Source organism: Solanum pennellii, chromosome 6 (genome assembly GCF_001406875.1).
Source record: "Solanum pennellii chromosome 6, SPENNV200".
In the NCBI taxonomy this organism is placed as follows: domain Eukaryota; kingdom Viridiplantae; phylum Streptophyta; class Magnoliopsida; order Solanales; family Solanaceae; genus Solanum; species Solanum pennellii.
In genome coordinates this window covers 18,471,855-18,491,602 of record NC_028642.1, presented here as the reverse complement: position 1 = coordinate 18,491,602, position 19,748 = coordinate 18,471,855, and the positions used below count along the sequence as shown (strand labels likewise).

Below are 19,748 nucleotides of genomic sequence, written 5' to 3'. Positions count from 1 at the left end.
AAGGGTTAGTATAGCAACACACGTAGCCGGACCAAGGTGCGGAGTGAAATTTTCTAGATGCCGGACCATGGATTTAGAAATACATAACTTATCACTTTGCATGCAAGGTACTAGGAAAGAATTGTTATAGTTAGAATTATCAAGTTAGGAACCTGTGGGGAACACTTAAACCCTAGTTACTTTTATTAATTGATTAAACTCCAAGATTTGAATCTGTTAGTTGTTTACTTTAATTTAGTTAGTTATTTTCATTAATTTAGAAATAAAAACTCCCCTTTTATTGTTTTTGTTTTCTAAGGAAATAATTGACTAAATAATAGTAATAATAGATTAAAGTTAAGTCTGAACTATTTTCCTCGTGGGAACGATCCCAACCTCATTAGTTGGGTTCTTTACTTGATACGACCGCTTTACTTCTTATTGAGAAGTAAGTTTGAGCGTATCAGTAAGATATACGTAACATTGCAAACTAAAAAACATTTAAGTAATTATCTCCAAACTTAATGAGATTCTGTAAGTTCCCCCTCCAATGAAATTGTTATTGGGTTCAACGGACATAGAGAAGTTAAAATAAAGAAATAAAATCTACGTCAATAATTAATGAGGAAAGAAATATATTTTTGCAGATGGTCTTTTTTGTTGGGGTTTTCTTAACTTTAATATACAAAGATTCGTTTTACGCACTTTAACGCTCTTTTGTGAGCAAGCCCACTCTCTAATACATGAATTGAGATCACCTAGCATAATCACTTATTTACACAAGTCTTCATCAAGAGTTGTATATATCCTGCGTATTAAGAATATGAATGTTTCCTCCTTAAGGTGGGAATCTTTGTAGAAAAGAAGTTAAAATGAACATTGGTGATGAAAATTACTTAATCAGTCTAATACAGGGCCCTTTAACAAATACTTCCTACAAGATTAAATTTTTGATCAGCATGTCACAATTGAGCACCTATTTCATTCCATCTCTATTATGGGAAATGACACATAAATAGAGTAAACACTATCAATGAATAGAAATGATATCTAAGTAAATATATAAAGATATTGGTTTTATATAGAACGCCACTGAAACATCTGGTTCCATGAGCTATCCCGGCATCATGATGTCTTCCGATCAACATATCTCCAAGATTGTGGTGCAACAGTAACACCCGGTGCAGAGGCTTTTGCATTTCCTTCCACATTACTTGATGGTCAAAATTACTTAGGCAAGACTGTGGCACTAGTTGTATGAGGTGAATACTTTAGAACCACACCATAAATACACGCCGGACCATCAACTTTCAGAACCTTGCTGATGAAGTCTGAAGGTGGCACCAAGAACATGTGAGTTCCATCAGAAAGCTTTGCAACTTCAACACGATCTTTTGCACTCAAGTACCTCAAAAACTCTGCATATGAGGCATACTCTTTATGATCAGTATCAGGCAGGAAGAAAAAAATGTTGAACCCTATAGCAGCATCTGAATAGTGTTTGGTTAACTTGTCTAACCCCGTTCCGGCAGTGCAGTTGACTATATCAGGGCTGGAAAAAGAAAAACGATGTATTTAACTTATATAGTAATTTTTCTAATCCAAAAAAAAAGATGAAACATTTATATATATTGTATTCTAACATCTTTTCTTGACACAATATAGATTAGAAAAAAGTCCACAGACCACCATTTCAGCAAAAAATTCTCTAGAAAGATGATAATAAGAGTCTAATAAATTTGTTAAATCAAAAAAGAAATCATAAATAATAAGCAACAAGGGAAGCATAAGTTATACTTACAGCACACATATTACACTTTCCCCAGTAGGAACACAAACAGCCCGACACACTGATGTTCCTTTCCTGGCAATAATGCCATTCCATATATAGTGTTGTCCAGGACTAATTGTAATAGGAGCACTTGGGGCCAAGATAGGCGGATTTTGGGCCATGGTCTGTGCTGGTGGAAATGGATAATAATATTCAATTGTGATTCTGGGATCATTGAAAAGCTTACCCTGCAAGCCTTCTCTAGCACGTTGGGCTTCCTCCACACTTCTAAACTCAACCAATGAGAAATTCTTATCATTAAAAGTTTTTATTCTGTTAATCTCACCCAGAAGAATCATAGCATTATGTATCATGTTGTTATCCGCATGAACCGTGGGAGGATAACTTATACACAATACTTTACTAGGCAACTGCATGCACAAAAGAAGAAGAAGAAGATAGAATTAACAAAATTGCATTGTTTGTCTAAAATTTTCAAATACAAAAGTAGCATTACATACATCATGAGAGTGGTCGATGCTCCTATTGGGATAGTGTCCATCTTTAAACTCCGGTTCTTGCTCCTGCAACATTTAAGATCATACGCACTAATCATAATATACCTTTTTTTAGATCTATATATCCTATTCTTCAATTATAGGTAATGTGATTTTTCACAAGCCTAGCTAAACAACTCTTCAACTAAAATTAGTGTTTCTTGTACAACTACACGACTATATGATTAATTTTTTGGTAAATATAAAAATAGGTTTCTATTATACTAACACAAATATCTAGTAACTTAAGTTATTTGTTATACGCACATGGTATATATGCATACATGATATCATAAAGATTGATTTATTTCTTAAAAACCAAAATATTTCTCAGTCAGTCAGTCCTCCATGATACCCAAAATTGTTTATATTATATACCAACAAAGTATGAGGATTCCATATTCCTTGAAAAGAAGAAATTATAAGAAATATTCAACAAAGAGATTTAAGCTTAAATTTGATATTTTAATTTTTATATATTTTTTAGTAAAAATTTTTGTAAAAAATAATTGCAAAATAGAGTCATACATTAGATGTGTGTTTTGTTTTCATTTGCAAAAGAGAAAAATAGAAACTGTAAAAAATATTAAGAAAATTACATAAAATAACAAACTATTAATTAAAATCAAATGTTATAACCACAGTTTCATTTTATTCTAATATGTAGCAAACATTTTGTCATTAGCCTCTCTCCCCAATTATCTCGCTCGCCACTCTCTCTTACGCCTCTCTCACTTTATACTAACATAAATGTATAAATTGTGTTTGTATTTGTATAAAGTGAGATAAATATGTTTATCGTTTCGTTCGCCTCATTCCTCAGATATCTCGCTCGTCACTCTCCTGATCTCGCTCACCTCTCTCTCACACACATACTCACTTTATACAAAGACAAATGTATAAATTGTGTTTGTATTTGTATAAAGCGAGAACAGTATATACAAATACATATTTTTTTCATCTTATACACGTATAATTATACAATGCAGATTTTCTCCTGCCTAGTTCTCTTTTATCTTTCTCTCTTTTTCGCTTTATACAAACATAGATATTACAAAAAAAAAACCTTCTTATTTGCATATTTATTCCAAATATATACTTATACAATTGATTCTTTTTGTATAAGTATATCGAAATATACATATTAATAATCATAGCAAACATAATTTGATATGAAGCGCAATTATGCAAACTATAACTATAGGATACAAATATGATTTTTATGTTTTCTAAACCTAAAATTTCTCAATATTATTTATTATTAATTTTAGATTTTAAAAATAATATATCACTTTTGTATTCTTTTGCTAATTTTTTTAATTTATTCTTTTAATAAAAGATATTAATCCTATGTAGTACTAACGTGGTAGATTGATAGACTATTATATACTGCCAATGTAGCTTAGAAAGCTCATTCATATTTGTGGTCATGTGCGAAAAAAGAAGGCATAATAGTTACTTAAACCCAATTTAAAATTTGTGAAAACTATCAAATTAGACTAGTTTGCATACTTAATTCAAACTATAGAACCATGTTAACAACCTAATCTTACTTCTTTTTTTTTTGATATCAACCAAAGGACAGGTGACAGCACTACAAAAGACTCAAACAACTTCCAAGGAATGAAATAGAAATGTTTCAAAGAGAAAGGAGCATTACATGTTGCCTTGTGAAGCCAACATTCCTAGAATGAGAGTAGTTCCTCACAAAATCTTGAGGCATAATTAGAGGGTTAGGATGACCAATGCTCCTACTGGAATAGTGCCCTTGCTCCTAAAAGATTTAAGATAACACAATATTATTGCAGACATGCACCATAAAAATATCTCAAAAGTTGTGCTAGAAGGAAATAATCATTCCATTAAATACGCTTCAATCCAAAATACTTGTGTTCCGACTATACAAGTCTTTTGAAGGAATATATCATACTAGTTACAAAGGAATTCATACTCAGATTTACAAAAACAATAATTATTTCATATACATCTTTTTCTATTTTGAAGCATACTTATTTTATCGTAAATCTCGTTTGGACAATTTTGTTATATTTTTTTATATTGAGAGTGCGGAGAAAGGCAAGGAATTTCTCTAGATAATTGGAAAGTAAAACATTGACAATTTCACTAATAAAACACAACAAATAATTATGATGAAACAATAAAAAAACATACAAATCAAACAACAAAGAAACATAAATAAGAAAAACACAAACCGGCTTAGCGAATTCGATCCTTAAAGCATTGCCATGAAAGAAGGATCCTTGGAGTGCGTCTTTAGCCTCCTTGGAGTCGTGGATGTTTCTAAATAAGACAAATCCATACCCGCGAGAGTTACATCTAGTTATGCTATTCACTGGGCCAAAGTTCTGGAACAACGATACTAGATCTTCATCGGTTATGTCAGGGGCAAGATTACCCACCCATAAACTCTTCGATGGTGCTTCTCCCGGCGCCATTAAAAAACCCTAGATAACTATTCAACAAAAATAAAACAATCAAACTAAGATTTGGGCAAAAATGAGAATAGAGAGAAAAAGAATTATTGAATTGTAGTGGAGAAAAAAAGGCAATTAAGTAAATGATATTTTTCTAAATGGTGTTTCCTTCTTTAGGTTTGCATATCTTAAGGAGGGGCAAAATGGTAACTTTATAGAATTCCAAAAAAATGATGTTCAGGGTCATTACAACTCTGCATGGATCATGCTGAACTACATCGTTATTGATCCTTACCCTTGTTCTTGAGCATTTTTCTCTCTTCCATTCCCGTAAGATGCCTCTAGAGTCTTCATTTAACGACACCTTGCATAGAAATTTAGCCCACCACATTTGTGGCAATTGTGTCCCTTTATGGACTGCACTTTCCTCTTATCATAGCTCTGGCATCCAAACTTTTTACCATCATACTTGTAGGTGTCATTATTTTTGAGATTGGATTGTTTCTCCTTTTTTTTGCTACGATCTTCTCCACCTTTGTCATGACTACTTCTCATCTCTTTTCCATAGAATTTGTCATTCTTTTCATTCCTAAAGTATGTTAAAGCTTCGGCATGCTTGATGGATTCATCAACAGTCCTAACCTGTCGACATTCCAACTCAATCTTGACACAATTTTACAGCCCATCCATGAAGTGGAACATCATATATTCATAAGTGAGGTTGGGAATCTGAAGCATTAGGGTGGTGAACTCTTTTGCATATGCTCATATTTTTCCAGTATTCTCAACTCCCTAAAATTGTGTTTTGCTTTATAGATGACGTTATTAGGAAAGAAGGTTTTCTTGGACTCGACTCAAAGTGTCTCCCATGTGTTGATGTTACAAACCCCCTTCATTAATAACTTCCACCATAACATGACCATCTCTGATAGGTACAACATAGTTGTGTTAATCTTGTTTTCATCGTTGTTCACTTTATTAGACTTGAAGTAATTCTCCAAGTGCCTAACGAAATTCTCCAACCTCTTGTGCGCCACAAGCACCTTTGAATACCAAAGTCTTTGGAGTGTTAATCTTGGTCTCGCAAACCTTCTAGCTTTAATTTCTCCATGAGCACTGCCATCTCAGCTTTCACGGTTTCAATTATGCTTAATGCATCCACAAGCCGACACTCAAGGGAAGTGATGGTCTCCTTCATCTGTAATTCCCCATTTTTACACCCCCTCCAACACTTCTAGTATATTGACTTTCTGTCACAACTGTAGAGCACCCCCTAGTCGTAACACGGTGTACTCGACCTCTCGGAGGTATTATACAAGCCCTTAGAAGTCATTCATCGCATTGTCATAAAATAGTGCGAAAACTTAAACCTTTTTCATTATATAACACAAGACTAAAAGTCATCTCATTTAAAAACCATTAATACAAAGTTAGGATACTAAGTCTCATCTTGCCATCTTAGACACGACTTGAATATAATAGAGACACGGCCCTTATAATACAAAGGAACATTACTAGTCTATTACATGAACTTAAAGAAACTCTTAACAGAAATGTCCTTGAATCATTAAGGACACACCCGAACTTGGGAACATTAATCCAAACTCTTCATTGTATTAAAGGTCCTTTAGACACCACCACCTACACTTGGTGTAGAAATATGAAGAAAATGGTATTAGTACAAGAAAGCACTGAGTATGATAACCATGCAAAAACATGCTTTAAAGAGGAAATTTAGTTGGAAACTAGACAACATTTCATTTTATAGAAACTGCATGAACATTCATCCTATAAACACAATCTTGTTTACATACATCGTAATAGTCTTGGATATCACTCACAACACATAGACTAATTTATCACATTTAAGACACATTCAGTATCTCCAATACATTACCTTTCCTTTTACCTCAATTCCTTACCTCAAGCAACCCTTAAGTAATACTTAGTAAAATGTATGAATAGTGTCTCATTCCACCATTTATACTAAAGTATCACCTTAATGTCACCAAGGGTGAACATTCATTCAAACTTCATCAATTTAACCACATACATTCATAAGGGCACAACTATATCATAAACATAACCTTCACATAAGAACCATCACCTAAGACAACCCCAAGTCACACTAGTGCAATGTGCAAGTATCATCCCATAATACTATTAACACCAAGTGTTCCTATAAAGTCACCCTAAACTAGGCACATCATATTCAACAAGTCACAACTTATTCATTTAACTTTAAACATAAGACTAACATACTTCATTAATTTTATATAAGAACTCATTCATTTATTACATCTTAGTCATAGACCATTTAGTCTTTATGCACATTCCAAGAACATTATACAAGTCCATACTATAAGTAACATCATGATAAAACCATAAACAATATTACATATTTAGAGTTCATTTCATAAATACATCACAAGACCTTACTCATAACCCCAATCCAAGTCCACTAGTGCAATGTGTATGTGAAGTCCCATAACCCCACACAAACCAAGAAAACCAACAAGCAGGTCGCAAGCATTGTCCTGTACCTCATACATCATCATAACAAGTATAGCCAACAACATGCATACTAAGTGAGACCAACCTCATGTATATCAAATGAAAACAAATCATGCATATTATTCATAACAAGTATATTAACACCATAATGCCATTCATAATATATATATATATATACACACACATACATACATAAAGAACCCACCCTAGAATTCCTCTCAAGAGCCACTTATGCAATATATAGGTAAATTCTCATTCCCTTACCTACACTAACTAACATCTCTTAAGTAGTCCTAGTTAGTGTTCATCTTCTTACTTTCATCTGTTCATTTTAGCATTCAGAAAACTTTTCCATAACTGACATAGACCATGTGAGCTACATAGAATCCGGTGTCAACCCCTGACACCGGAAAGAGCGTGCCCTACTTTCCAAGGTAGGGAATAAACATTCATAATAGCATCTAGGTGGATCCACTAGCTAAGGTTTCTATGTGGGCACATAGTCAAGGAATTAGGATGTTGTTACAAGAAACTTTCTTTATGCTAATTATCATTGTAGTTTCCACCTCATGAGAATATCAGGTGAACCTCCTTGCTTTGTGAAGGAACACCTCTCATTGTCAAGTTCACTCGGTGTTAAGCTAAATTTCCTTTTTGAAGATCCTTTAAGTATTTCCTAAACATTAAGTCACAATATATGCCATAGGGGCTTAACCCCTCATATAACATGTACATAGCTCATAGTTTATATGATGATAATGTGCTTTCATAAAAACCAACTTCATGTCAGAATTACTTTCACATAATCATAACATTCATAACATAGTCTTGTTTAGAGTACAGTTGAGGAAACCTTTCAAGAGACTCTCATTCACTAGATTATCATTAACCTTCTTCATTCATACATTCATGTGCGTGTATGTATGAGAAAGTCTTTCACATAAACACTTTTAGAAAACGCATATTCATGTTTTACTAGTCATATACTTTTCATGCATAATAAGATATAAAGATGCATATAAGAATTATACTTTTAATCAACACCCTAAATATATCATACTCATAGTTATGCATGGGTGTGTGTGTACATATTGGTCCTCATAATGTCATAATAGAAACAACATTGGTATTGAGGGAACTTCCTTCAAAGGATCACAACATATTTAAAATATCCCCAAGTCATGAACAACTCATATATAGAGCATTTAGGGATTCTAGTCCACACACCCACCCTTTATCATAGGAGACATAGACTCATTCCAAACTTGAAGATATAACTCCCAACATGTATATAATCACACATTCACATAGGGGTCACATAGGTATGGGTAATTTCACAATATTACTTAACATAATCAATCATGTATACCACACCTTATCCTTAAAATTATCATTCACATTATACTCCTCATCATCAACACACTTGAAACATCATGCTAGCATTGAGCATTTCATACATAACCTTCATGGCACATCTTCATACTCATGTTCATCATAATAACAATTCACTTTAAATTTATTGCCCTCAACTCAAATACATGATCACCATATGTATATATAGACAAGAATTAAACACATCCACCATAATTGGATCAAACCATGCAAGATCAATTTCAATACCATAGACAAGAAGTTAGGTCAACTTACCAATTATCCAAGCCATGATAAACATAGATCCATTCTCAACAATTCATAATCAATAGGTAAATATAGCAATATCATTCAATAATACATCATAATTTAATGCTTAATTCAATTAACATACAATCAAGCTCACAACACCCACTTTATAGGCTAAATCATGGGTTCTTCAAGGAATTTCATTGACAATCATCTTTAAACCCTTGACTAAACATTAATTTATATTTATGATGTCTTTGAAAATAATTTGACGATGAATCCATACTTAGATTTGAAATTGAGAAATTTGATCATAGAAACTCTTTGGAAAACCTTTGGTAGAACTCCTTGAATGAAAGGTTATCCAAGGATTATGTAACACCTCTAAAAGAAATTAGGTGAAATTAGATACTAATACTTGTGTCATGATGTTTTAAAGTCCTAAAACTTTTTATAATAATGTTTTGAGGCAGTGTCTAAAGTTTGGTGAAGTTTGGATGTAAAACGTCCAAGAACTGCCATGACGTTAGAACGGTTTGCCTTGAAGCGTTCTTGTGTATCTTAGTGTGTTTCATTAAGTTTTATGTGTTTGTTTTGGATTAAATTGATGTGATGGGTCTTTAACATGTGTACGACTATATTTTGGTTGGAAACGTATGGGCATAACTCCCCAAGGACCAACCAACGGGTCCTTGAGGAGGACCCAACTCGTAGCCAAAAGTTGTCAAAACAAGCCTCAACTACGAGAGGCAGTCGAAGCCTAGTAGGCTGGTCACATGTGTACGAATATATTTTGGTTGGAAACGTATGGGCAAAAATCCCCAAGGACCAACCAACAGGTCCTTGAGGAGGACCCAACTCCTAGCCAAAAGTTGTCAAAACAAGCCTCACCTACGGAAGGCAGTCGAAGCCTAGTAGGCTGATCGGTGGCGTAGGTTGACACTTAAACTTGGGATCTTGTGCTCCCATTTGTCCAGTCTCTGACCCAAACCATGGACCAATAGGACGGTCCGTTGGTTGGGCTACGGGGCATCAATGGGTGGCCGTAAATGAGACATGCAATTTTCAGCACGGTCTCGACCAGCCCAAGGCTATTTTGGGGTTTTCACCTCCTAAAATTAGTTGGTCGGTTTATTGAGTTCATTTAGGTTTTTAAATAGTTTTATAAGTCTAGAACCCCAATTCAAGTCATTATTCAAAATCAAAGCCCCAAGACCCCTACAGAACTCTCTAGAATTCCATTGAAGATTGAAGGGAGATTGAAGCTTAAAGGTTGATTTATCCATCAAATCTTCTCAATTTTCGTGGTCTAGCATCAATTAAGGTATGATTTTCATCCTTGAATTTTTTTAGCCAAATTTCAAAGTGGTTTTCCAAGACTTTTCTCAAAAGATGAACTTCTAACTTGTGATCTAGCCATGGGTTCTTGCATAAAACATTTTGAATCATTGTATTATGAATGAATTGATGTTAGTTTGATGATTTTTACAAAAAATTCCTATGAATACATGAAAATCACAAATTCCATATTTTGACTATGTTATGAGTTGATTGATCATGTCTCTGTACTATTGAATTCTTATGTAATTTACTTTGGGCTATTGAATTATGAAAAAGATTATGTTAGAATCATTTGTAGGCTGTCCTAAATTGATGAATTCATATTGAATTATTTTGGATTCATTGTATATTATGATTATTGGATTGAATTGGTGATCATGGTCATTGGTAAAGGCCTTTGAGTATTGTGTTGGATGATTTGGATATGGTTTGAAGTTGAGATTGGATTAGTGGTATGCTTCCCTAACTCTCTCTATTTTATATTCTATTAGTCTTTAATTAGGATTATGATTGGTATGGTCCACTAATGGTTGCGGTGCTTATGTGTTATACTTGTGAATTATGTGTCCTTGTCGGCATTACTTTATGAATTGTGAAACAATGTGGCCTCGTCGGCGTTACATTATGAATTATGATATTATCATGTTATAAATTGATTATGTGAGTAATATTAAGGTCTTTATGACTATTATGTATATGTGAAGTCAAAGCATGATTTCTCCTAGTTTATGATATCTGTCTCTAGTAGGCTATGGTGGAGTCCTTATGTGTATTGCTTGATATTTAAGTATGATGCTTCTTGATGACTTGTATGAGATTTGTGATGGTTTATGTTGATGATTCTATAGATATGTGTTGGGTGACTTACTAGTATACTTAGTTGACATTATGTTCTACATGAATGATATTGTACATGTGATAAGATGATAACAAAGTGTGTCTTGTTTAGGAAGACCTATGTTCGTTACTTGATACATGAAGAACATGAATATGAATCCTTGACTTAGTAGGTTAGAACACCCTTTGTCATGAATGTATATGTATGAATGGAATAAGATCTTGAATATAGCAAAGAAGATCATTTATGTGGAACCATTTAGAATGAAGGTTATGATATCCTTGAAGTTGATATTCGTAATGGTATCCTTCTCGTGTGAATGGTGGACTTCGGGTTGATTGGATGGAATGGCATGAAATCATCCTCAGGAAAATCATTGAGTTATCCTTTTAACGATTGAAATGCAACCCTAGGGGACCTATTCGGTAAGGTGTAATATGATTTGGTTATGAACAAGATATGGAATATCTTCATATGCTCATTTATTGAATTAGTCTATGAGAACAAAGGCTAGAACCGAGTGAGTATGTCTTGGGGAGTTTATCTAAATAATATTACATTAGAGAACAAGAAACCCTTCATATTCCTTAACCATGTGCCTACATGGGTTGGTCCGAGTTCTACCATTGGCAATTAGAACGCCTTTTATCGAAGTAGGGTTGACCCCGGGTTCCATTCTTAGATACTATGGTCTATGTCGGTTATGGTGCATTCTCATTATGTCGGATAGATGTTAGTGTTGGATAACTTTTATGAACTTTAGGTAGTGGAATGGGACGCTATCTAGACATTGCACAATTAGGCTTTGAAGATGTTATTATGTGAATCCCTAGGTCTTCTCCAAGACCATTATGTGATGTCCTTACATATTGAATGTCTCTTAAATAAGTAAATGAACATAATGACTTAAGTGAAGGTATGTTAATGAAAAGGCAAGTATCTAGAGTAGCTTTGAGGATAGCTTAGGTAGGCTTGAAGAGGGAGTATGGGCGTTCTCTTCTTTTCTTACTTAGGTGAGTCTTAGAGTAATTCTAGGTAATGAGTTTGATTAATGAAATGGGAATAATCTTATCTTAGGTAGTCTAAAGGATACCTTTGGTGTGTGTTAAGGGATTGTGTGGGCGGTCAATTCATAACTCACTCAAGTGAACCTTAGAATCACCTTTGTTAAGAGCGTCTCATGGTTATGTGTTTTGATGTATTCTTGATGGTATTTTATGATATGTGAGTTATATGTGAAGTTGGTATGATATGTGCTTTTCTATATTATGACATGAAATATTTACTATAAAATATCATTTTTGATACAAATGTTCGTTTCTCATGTTTTATGCATTATGCCATACTTAGTACATGTATTGTACTAATTCCATACATTTTGTCTATTACTAAAGGCGTGGCTAGCAGGTGAGAGGTATCTTGAAGCAAGATTTGGAAACTAGGACTCTTTCAAGCACAGTTGCGGTATGTCCTCACTTGATTCGAGGACATAAATATCTTTAGATCTCTATTATTACATAAGTACTTTCATAGACTAAGTTATTTTGATTGTATGGGTCGTGTCCCAAGTATTCTTGAGTCTAAGCTTGGCGTATGATGAGACTTAGTAATTTCTATGGTTTTATATGAAAGATATTTTGAAATATTATTCGTGTGAAAACTTTTAAGTTTTCAATACTTTTCATACATGTATGCAATGAAGGATATCAAAGGGCTTTTACAAGACCTCTGAGAGGTCAAGTACGCCATGTTACAAATTTGAGAATACCATATCTTTTAGGGTGTACTTTTGAGGTTTGAAGAAGTTGGTATCATATTATAGGTTATGAAGTAGTATTTAGGAATTGAAAAGTCTCAAAAGACATGTCTAATAGAGTCTTTTTTATTGGTGTGATTTGTGACACATCCATGAGCGAGAGAATATAGGACGATAGATATTCCCATCTTTTCTACTCTTGTGTCGTGCCGTATAGTAAAAAGGTTATGAGTGTCCTTTGTAAATGATTTTCCTTGTGTTTATTGGAGATGACAACTAGGAGAATGGTCGCAAGAAGGTTGGAGGAAGGAGTGCAAGAAGAAGCTCCCCAAGGTGGACTAGCTCCACAAGGAGTTCAAGTTCCTTAAGAGTCTAAAGTGTCTCCCCAAGGTGATCAAGTACCTATTGGAGGTGAAGCTAATGATGTTCTGGTGGTTCCCCCGGACATGACTAATGGGGAGATAAGAGAGGCTTTACTTTCCCTAGCCCAAGCCATGAACACTTATGTGACTAGAGACATTGGGCCTAGGGTGAATGCTTTGAAGAGTACAATGACCTCTAGATTGAGAGACTTTGTAAGAATGAATCCTCCTATCTTTCTTGTCTCTAAGATGGGAGAGGATCCCCAAGAGTTTCTTGATGGTTTGTATAAGGTGCTGACTATCATGGGGATGACTTCTAGGGAGAAGGCGGATTTAGCTTCGTACTGATTGAGAGATGTTGCTCCAGTATGGTACACTCAATAGAAAGAAAATAGGCTGGTTGAGTCCGGTCCTATAGAGTGGGAAGAGTTTAAGGAAGCTTTCTTAGAAAATTACTTTCCCCGTGAGAGGAGGAGGGTGAAGGTTGAAGATTCATTAACTATAAGCAAGGTAATATGAGTCTTGAGGAGTATTCCCTGAAGATGACCATGTCTAGGTATGTTCCATCCTTGGTGTCTAACCCTAGGATGAGATGAGTAAGTCTGTGATCGGTGTTTCCGACCTTGTGAAATAAGAGTGTCGTACGACAATGCTCCACAGTAATATGAACCTTTTAGGATTATGGTGTATGATCATTTAATTGAAGAGTCCAAACTTAGTAGGATCTCAAGGAATTTGAAGAGGAGAAGATCCAATGAGAAAAATCAATATAGGTTTTAGAAGAGGGCCCCAAACCATGATGGACCTAGTCCTCCTAAGCTCACGGGTGAATGTGGTAGTAGTTCTCAAGGTGGTAAGCCTACTTGTGTTACATGTGGAAGATGCACTTTGGGAAGTCTCTAGTTGATACCAGAAGTTTCTTTGGTTGTGGTAAGGATGTACATGAAGTGAGGGTTTGTCCTAATTGTGCAACTAGAGGAAGAAAACCTAAGCAAGATCCTCCTAGTGTCCGGGAAGGTGATGTCCCAAGGAAGAATCGCAGCTTCTATGCACTCGCGATAAAGGATCAAAGGCGGTGATACGCTCAATTTATACTTCCCTAAATAAGTATAAGTGGTCATATAGGTTGGGGTCGATCCCACGAGAAAAATGGTTTAGACTTAACTTCAATCTACGATTATGTCTATTTAGTCAAGTTCTTTCCAAAAACAATTAATTAGAGGGGGGGTTGTGTAACAAAAATGTTTAATTATTTCTAAGTAAGACTAATCGCAAGTTTATAACTTTGGTGTTTATCAAGTGATGAGAGAAACTAGGTTGTAAGTGTTTCCCATAGGTTCATAACGTGGTAATCCTAGCTATAACAATTTTTTGTTAGTGTCTTGCATGCAAAGTGGTAAGTTATGTATCCCTAATTCCTTGGTCCGGCAACTAGAGAATTTTTCACTGAGTACCTTCGTCCAGCTACGTGTGTCTACTTTACTAAACCTTACCTTTACCTCATATTAAGCATCATATTCAATGTATGTATAAGTTACTACTTTGCACCAATTGAAACTAGCCTATTAGATAGTGTATACTAAATATGTGTTGATAATTCTTGTCCTATCAACTACCTCCTTGGTCCGGCAAGTAGAAATAGGGCGAGTTCTAATGTGTGCACTCGCTAAAGAGACTTCTAAATGAAAGAATTACAATACATGCAAGAACTTATTCTAGAATTGTTATTTAGCTAGTTTTACCTTGTTAATTACCCATGGCTCCCACAAGCCTAGTTGTGGATTTAGTTACCCATGCTTAGAAATACACAATTCATAGTTATTAGACAAGAATTCATGTACTTACTTTGACAGGTTTGAAGAAAATGCAGAAATAACACTTGAATTAAAGAAAATATCTTGAGAATCGATTTCAGAAACTTGAAGTAATTCCCAAAATCCAAAGTTCAACTTCCAATAACAAGAGTATGAAAAATAACAAAAAGTATAACACCAAAAATGAGGTTTTTAACCCTATTTTTATAATAATAAATTCCTAAAATAAAAGGAGTTCTAAATAAGGAAAAATCTGTCCAAAACGCGTCTTCAGTTGACGACCCGACTAACGGTCCGTCGATGGAACGATGGACCGTCGACTACCTCCGTCAGTCCACACTTAGAATCTTTTTCAACCTCCACTTTTTCATCCTTTCTGTTACAATCGACAAACCAACAACACGGTCCGTCGTTGGACTTACGGTCCGTCGATGCCTCCGTTCCTCCATACTTAGTGATTTCTTCAAGTCAGGTACTGGGACTACTTTATCTAACAATCAACAGTTTGCCAGGACGGTTCGTCGAGCAGTCGACGTATCGTCGATCCTTTTAAAGCCCCACACTTATTCAGAATTCCCCGATTTGATTTCAGGAACTTGAACCTCCAATTGACGATCACGACCTACGAACCGTCGATGGGTCGACGGGCCGTCGATGGCTCCTTAGGTCATCACTTCGGCACTGCTTTCAGCACAGTCTTCTATGTTTCCATTTTGGACACTTTTCCTGCAAACACGGATAAAAATACATTAGAAATACTACAAAAAGGCCTTAGACACACACTAAACTTAAGGAAAAAGCATTGAAAGTACCGTGAAACCAAGGTACATCAACACCCTCAACTTAATTTCGTCGTTTGTCCTCAAGCGACGCACTTTGACTCACCACAACACCTTTTTATAAAAGTATCCTAGTTTAATCTTTCCCAATCATCTGGATATCAATCTTGATTATTTTCATTGGTTTTATGCATGACATCACTCATAGACTCACTACACTCATTCATGTGGATCAGACCATCACACAAACTCACCACGCACCGACACCTCTCCACTTTTATCTCTCACCAAGGTACCAACTTTACAATATTGCAATTAGTGTCCTCACTTCAAAAACAATATCCTCTTTTTCCACACATTGATTTCAAATTTGAGTATAAGGATTATTGTTCAACACGTACTCTAGAACAACTTTAGACCTAATTGATACTTGTCGGCATAGGCTTGCCCTTATTTTCACTGCTTTAAGTTCAACATATTGGACTCTCAGAATCACGATAGGACTTTCTTGGCTTGTAACGTAGGCTCAGGGTCAGGTATGGATACATTTTAGTGACTTGTTGCCATCCTTGACATTTACGGCTAAGCGTCCTATCTCTTTCATCGTCTATTATGCCCTACTCTACATTTTCTTGTATTCTTTGCCTTATTTTCTCCTTTCTTCCTCCTTTTGTGAAAATGACTTTTATTTTATTTTTATTATTATTATTTTTAATTTTATTTCACTTTATTTCCACTTTGATTGAGTCACTTCTCTTCTTCACTATTTCTTTTCTTTTTTCCTTTCACATTAATTCTTTGAAAACCCACTTTTCAAAACATTACTCATAATAGCCACCATCACTTCTTGGCTTTGCCATGAGTGTAGGTACACAATACCCAATATTAGGTTAGGGCCAAGATGAGATTGGTTTCTGCATTAGCCACCCTCAACTTATGCTTTTGGCCTAAGTTGAGGTGCACATGTCCAAGCAGGGACAGGGACAACACATTAAACAGGGCTAAAGATTGGCTAATTAAACAAGTGCTATGATCCTTTCCTAATTGTCTAACACGGAGTACTTTTTTTTTTGCAGGACTAACCGGGCAAGTTCTAGCTAAGTACGAACAGTGGACTATTCAACTTTCCTCATACTCTCTTAACACCTCATTAACCTACCAGATTATCAGACACCTAGTTTGAGTGTCAGATTGAGGGTCATGCAATGGTGTATCTCTATGTCATGCTTATAGCCAACACATTCAACATTCACTATGCCTAATAATGCAAGCATTCTCTTTAGAATGGGATGTCATTGTATATAGCCATCATGCTTTAGATTTCACATTCATACTTTGTACAAGGTACTAAACATGCCGGTTCAACAGTAAAATAATCAGTCTCTGGGGGAAAAAAACACAGGTAAGAAAACCCCAAGAGAGGATCGTGAGTTGGGTTACTTAGACTTCACCCTAGCACTCACTTTCCATTTACCCCACCCCCAAAGCATGCAATTGTCCTCACTGCATAAGAAATATAAAATAAGGTGGTTACTAAAGCAAATATGAGGCGCAAAGCGCTGACGATCAACAAGCTGGAGGGTCCGGTTGCTTGGAAACCGCTCCATCAGTAGTAGGGACACCATCAGTAGTGTCCACAGCAATGTCAGCACCTTTAGTGGTGATCCTCTCAACAGTCTCCATCGGGAACTAGACGCCACAGCATCCAACTCACGCGCCATAATCTGCGGGGCCTCCTCATCTACCAAAGAGGCTCTCCTCACAGCCTCCAACTCAGTGTGATCCTTCTTCCTTGCCCTAGCCTCCTCTCTCTCTCTCTCTCTCTCTCTCTCTCCAGACTGGTGCCTCTTGGCACGCTCACGTGGTGGGGGCGGTGGTGCAGTGGAGGTAGTGAACAATGCAGCAAGAACCGTATCTTCAGCAGGCTCTGCAGATGTGGCCTCATATTCGGGCACCTGCGTATCCAGAATGGCATCCACATCAACCCTCAGACTCACCAAAGCAGCCTGGAGAGTCGTCAAATCAATAGTAGGGGCTGGCCGGGAGAGAACTCTCAACTCGAACGCATCAAGGCGCTGGTGGGCTGCCATAATCTTCCTCTCTGTCTGCTCGGCAATCTTCATCTCGATCCGATCCTCCGTCTCAGCAATGGACCTCTGCATCCATGGCTGGATATGATGCAGCAGTCTGTCCATCTGGGCCTCTAGCTTCTGGACCCTAGCAATCGGAACCAGTGTTGCTGATGATGTTGAACGGGAGGAACTCTCGGAGCTCTGCTAGTGCCTGGGATAGACTCAACCATGGTTGTGTCGGTAGGCTCTGATTTAGCCAGATCAGCCCCTTAGGCTTGCTCTACCGTGTCCTCCAAGTTCTCACCAAGACTGCACCTCTACTCTGGGCCCTCTGTTGGGTGCCGCCTCATTGGCCTCATCCCAGATGAGACCGCTATAAACTGTCCCGGTAGGAGTCCAAAGAACATCAATTTGCCAAATGGCCCTCCAGCAGACCTGCACAACTCAAAAATCATACAGGGAAAATGGTAAGTGGTCGAGGTCTTAAAGACCCTCTCATGAATGACTTCCAGCAACAGCCTCGAAAAATCCACCTCGAACCCGGCAACCATAGCAGCTACCAGTACTGCTCTATCACATGTAAGAATGTTGTCAGCAGCAGTAGGGGATAGGAAATGACGGACCAATATCCATATGAACTTGGCAGCAAATGTGAGGTTGGCCTTCTTGATAAGTTCTCTGGGCTCCAGCACCCAATCTGCACCCTCATGATCCACAGAAATGTGTTGGGCTCTCCACCTCTTGGTGGTCTCTCTCACCACTGTATCACGCTGGAAATTGCCCTCCTTAATCATCTTCCACCGGTAGTCAAACTCGGGGGTAAGGGCCTCCCTCATAGCATCTGTATCAGCACCATATAAAAAATGACGAATAGTGGGTAAAGAGATGTCCACCCTGCGGCCATGGACTCGAATATGCGTAAGTGGTGCCTGTTTGGCGAGATTAGACTGCCTAACCAAATAAGACTTGAGAATCTCTACATATGAAGCGTATAACTCTCACACTAACTCCTCACTATAGCGTCCCACGCTCCTAGCCATCCACTCGAGCTGATGGCCTGTGAAGAGGTCATGTATATCCGGCATCGTGTGAACACTTCCTGTAATAACTCGCCACTCGAATTTCAGAATCTGAGTCATGACCCCCTTATCAATGAGCAGCATCGCATCCCTCTACACCTAGTATTGGCCTTCTACGCACCACCGGTCGGGCTGATCAGCAACCGGTGCAGGGACGTCGAACTAGGTGCTGGAGTATAATCCTCACTATCGGCCTCATCAGACAAGGTAGAGTCACCATACAATCTTGACTCTCCCACAGAGGTCGCGGCAGACCCAGACGGTGTGTAGGTCAATATGCGCTCCTCATCAGACTCGGAGGCAGTGACTACGCCGGATGACACCTTCTTAGGCGTACCCCTAGTGGTCCTAGCAGCAGATTTCTGTGTCCGGGTGCCTGGTGGCACGTATTCGGGATCTTTCTCATCGTCCGATCCAATCACCATCCGGTGTAAAGGGGCGACGGACATGGAACGTCCTCGGAAGTAGACAATGTCGATCTTGGGGGCCATTTGTACCTGCAAAGGAAGGTTATTAGTACTAGTATAAACATTCAACACACTTGAATGAAGCAAACACCAAAGGTGGAACATACAACACAATCAACTTTAGAATTGTACAACTGAATGACAGGCACTGTCGACGGTCCGTCAATGCAATGACGGTCCATCGGTAGGATCCGTCGGTGGACACTTAGCAACTTTTAGAAGTTATAGTTATGACACAAAGGTTCTGTTAAAAACGACGGACGTGCAGGACGGTCCGTCAATCAACCGACGGATCGTAGGTCACTTCCGTCGTTAGACACTTAGACAAAATTTAGAAAGTTTCTTAGATAAAGGTTCTGTTAGA

The 19,748-nt window shown here is 37.1% G+C and overlaps 1 protein-coding gene and 1 pseudogene across 1 annotated transcript; both read right to left on the bottom strand.

Annotated features, from left to right (window-relative positions):
• Positions 1-1,206: 1,206 nt before the first annotated feature.
• On the bottom strand, positions 1,207-4,763 carry LOC107022998 (flowering time control protein FPA-like). The gene is made up of 4 exons (XM_027917915.1): positions 4,521-4,763; positions 2,272-2,334; positions 1,781-2,181; positions 1,207-1,531 (listed from the first exon to the last, which is right to left on the bottom strand). Exons 1-4 carry the CDS (start codon positions 4,761-4,763, stop codon positions 1,207-1,209), a joined length of 1,032 nt encoding a protein of 343 aa, XP_027773716.1.
• A 12,569-nt stretch (positions 4,764-17,332) lies between these two features.
• On the bottom strand, positions 17,333-17,961 carry LOC114077607 (annotated as a pseudogene).
• Between the last annotated feature and the right edge of the window lie 1,787 nt (positions 17,962-19,748).

Coding starts and splice junctions, on each gene's coding strand:
- LOC107022998 (XM_027917915.1), bottom strand. CDS start 4,763: ATGGCGCCGGGAGAAGCACCATCGAAGAGTTTATGGGTGGGTAATCTT. Junction 2,335..4,520: donor GGATCGAATTCGCTAAGCCG/GTTTGTGTTTTT, acceptor TAAATGTTGCAG/GAGCAAGAACCGGAGTTTAA. Junction 1,532..1,780: donor GAAAGTGTAATATGTGTGCT/GTAAGTATAACT, acceptor TTCTTTTTCCAG/CCCTGATATAGTCAACTGCA.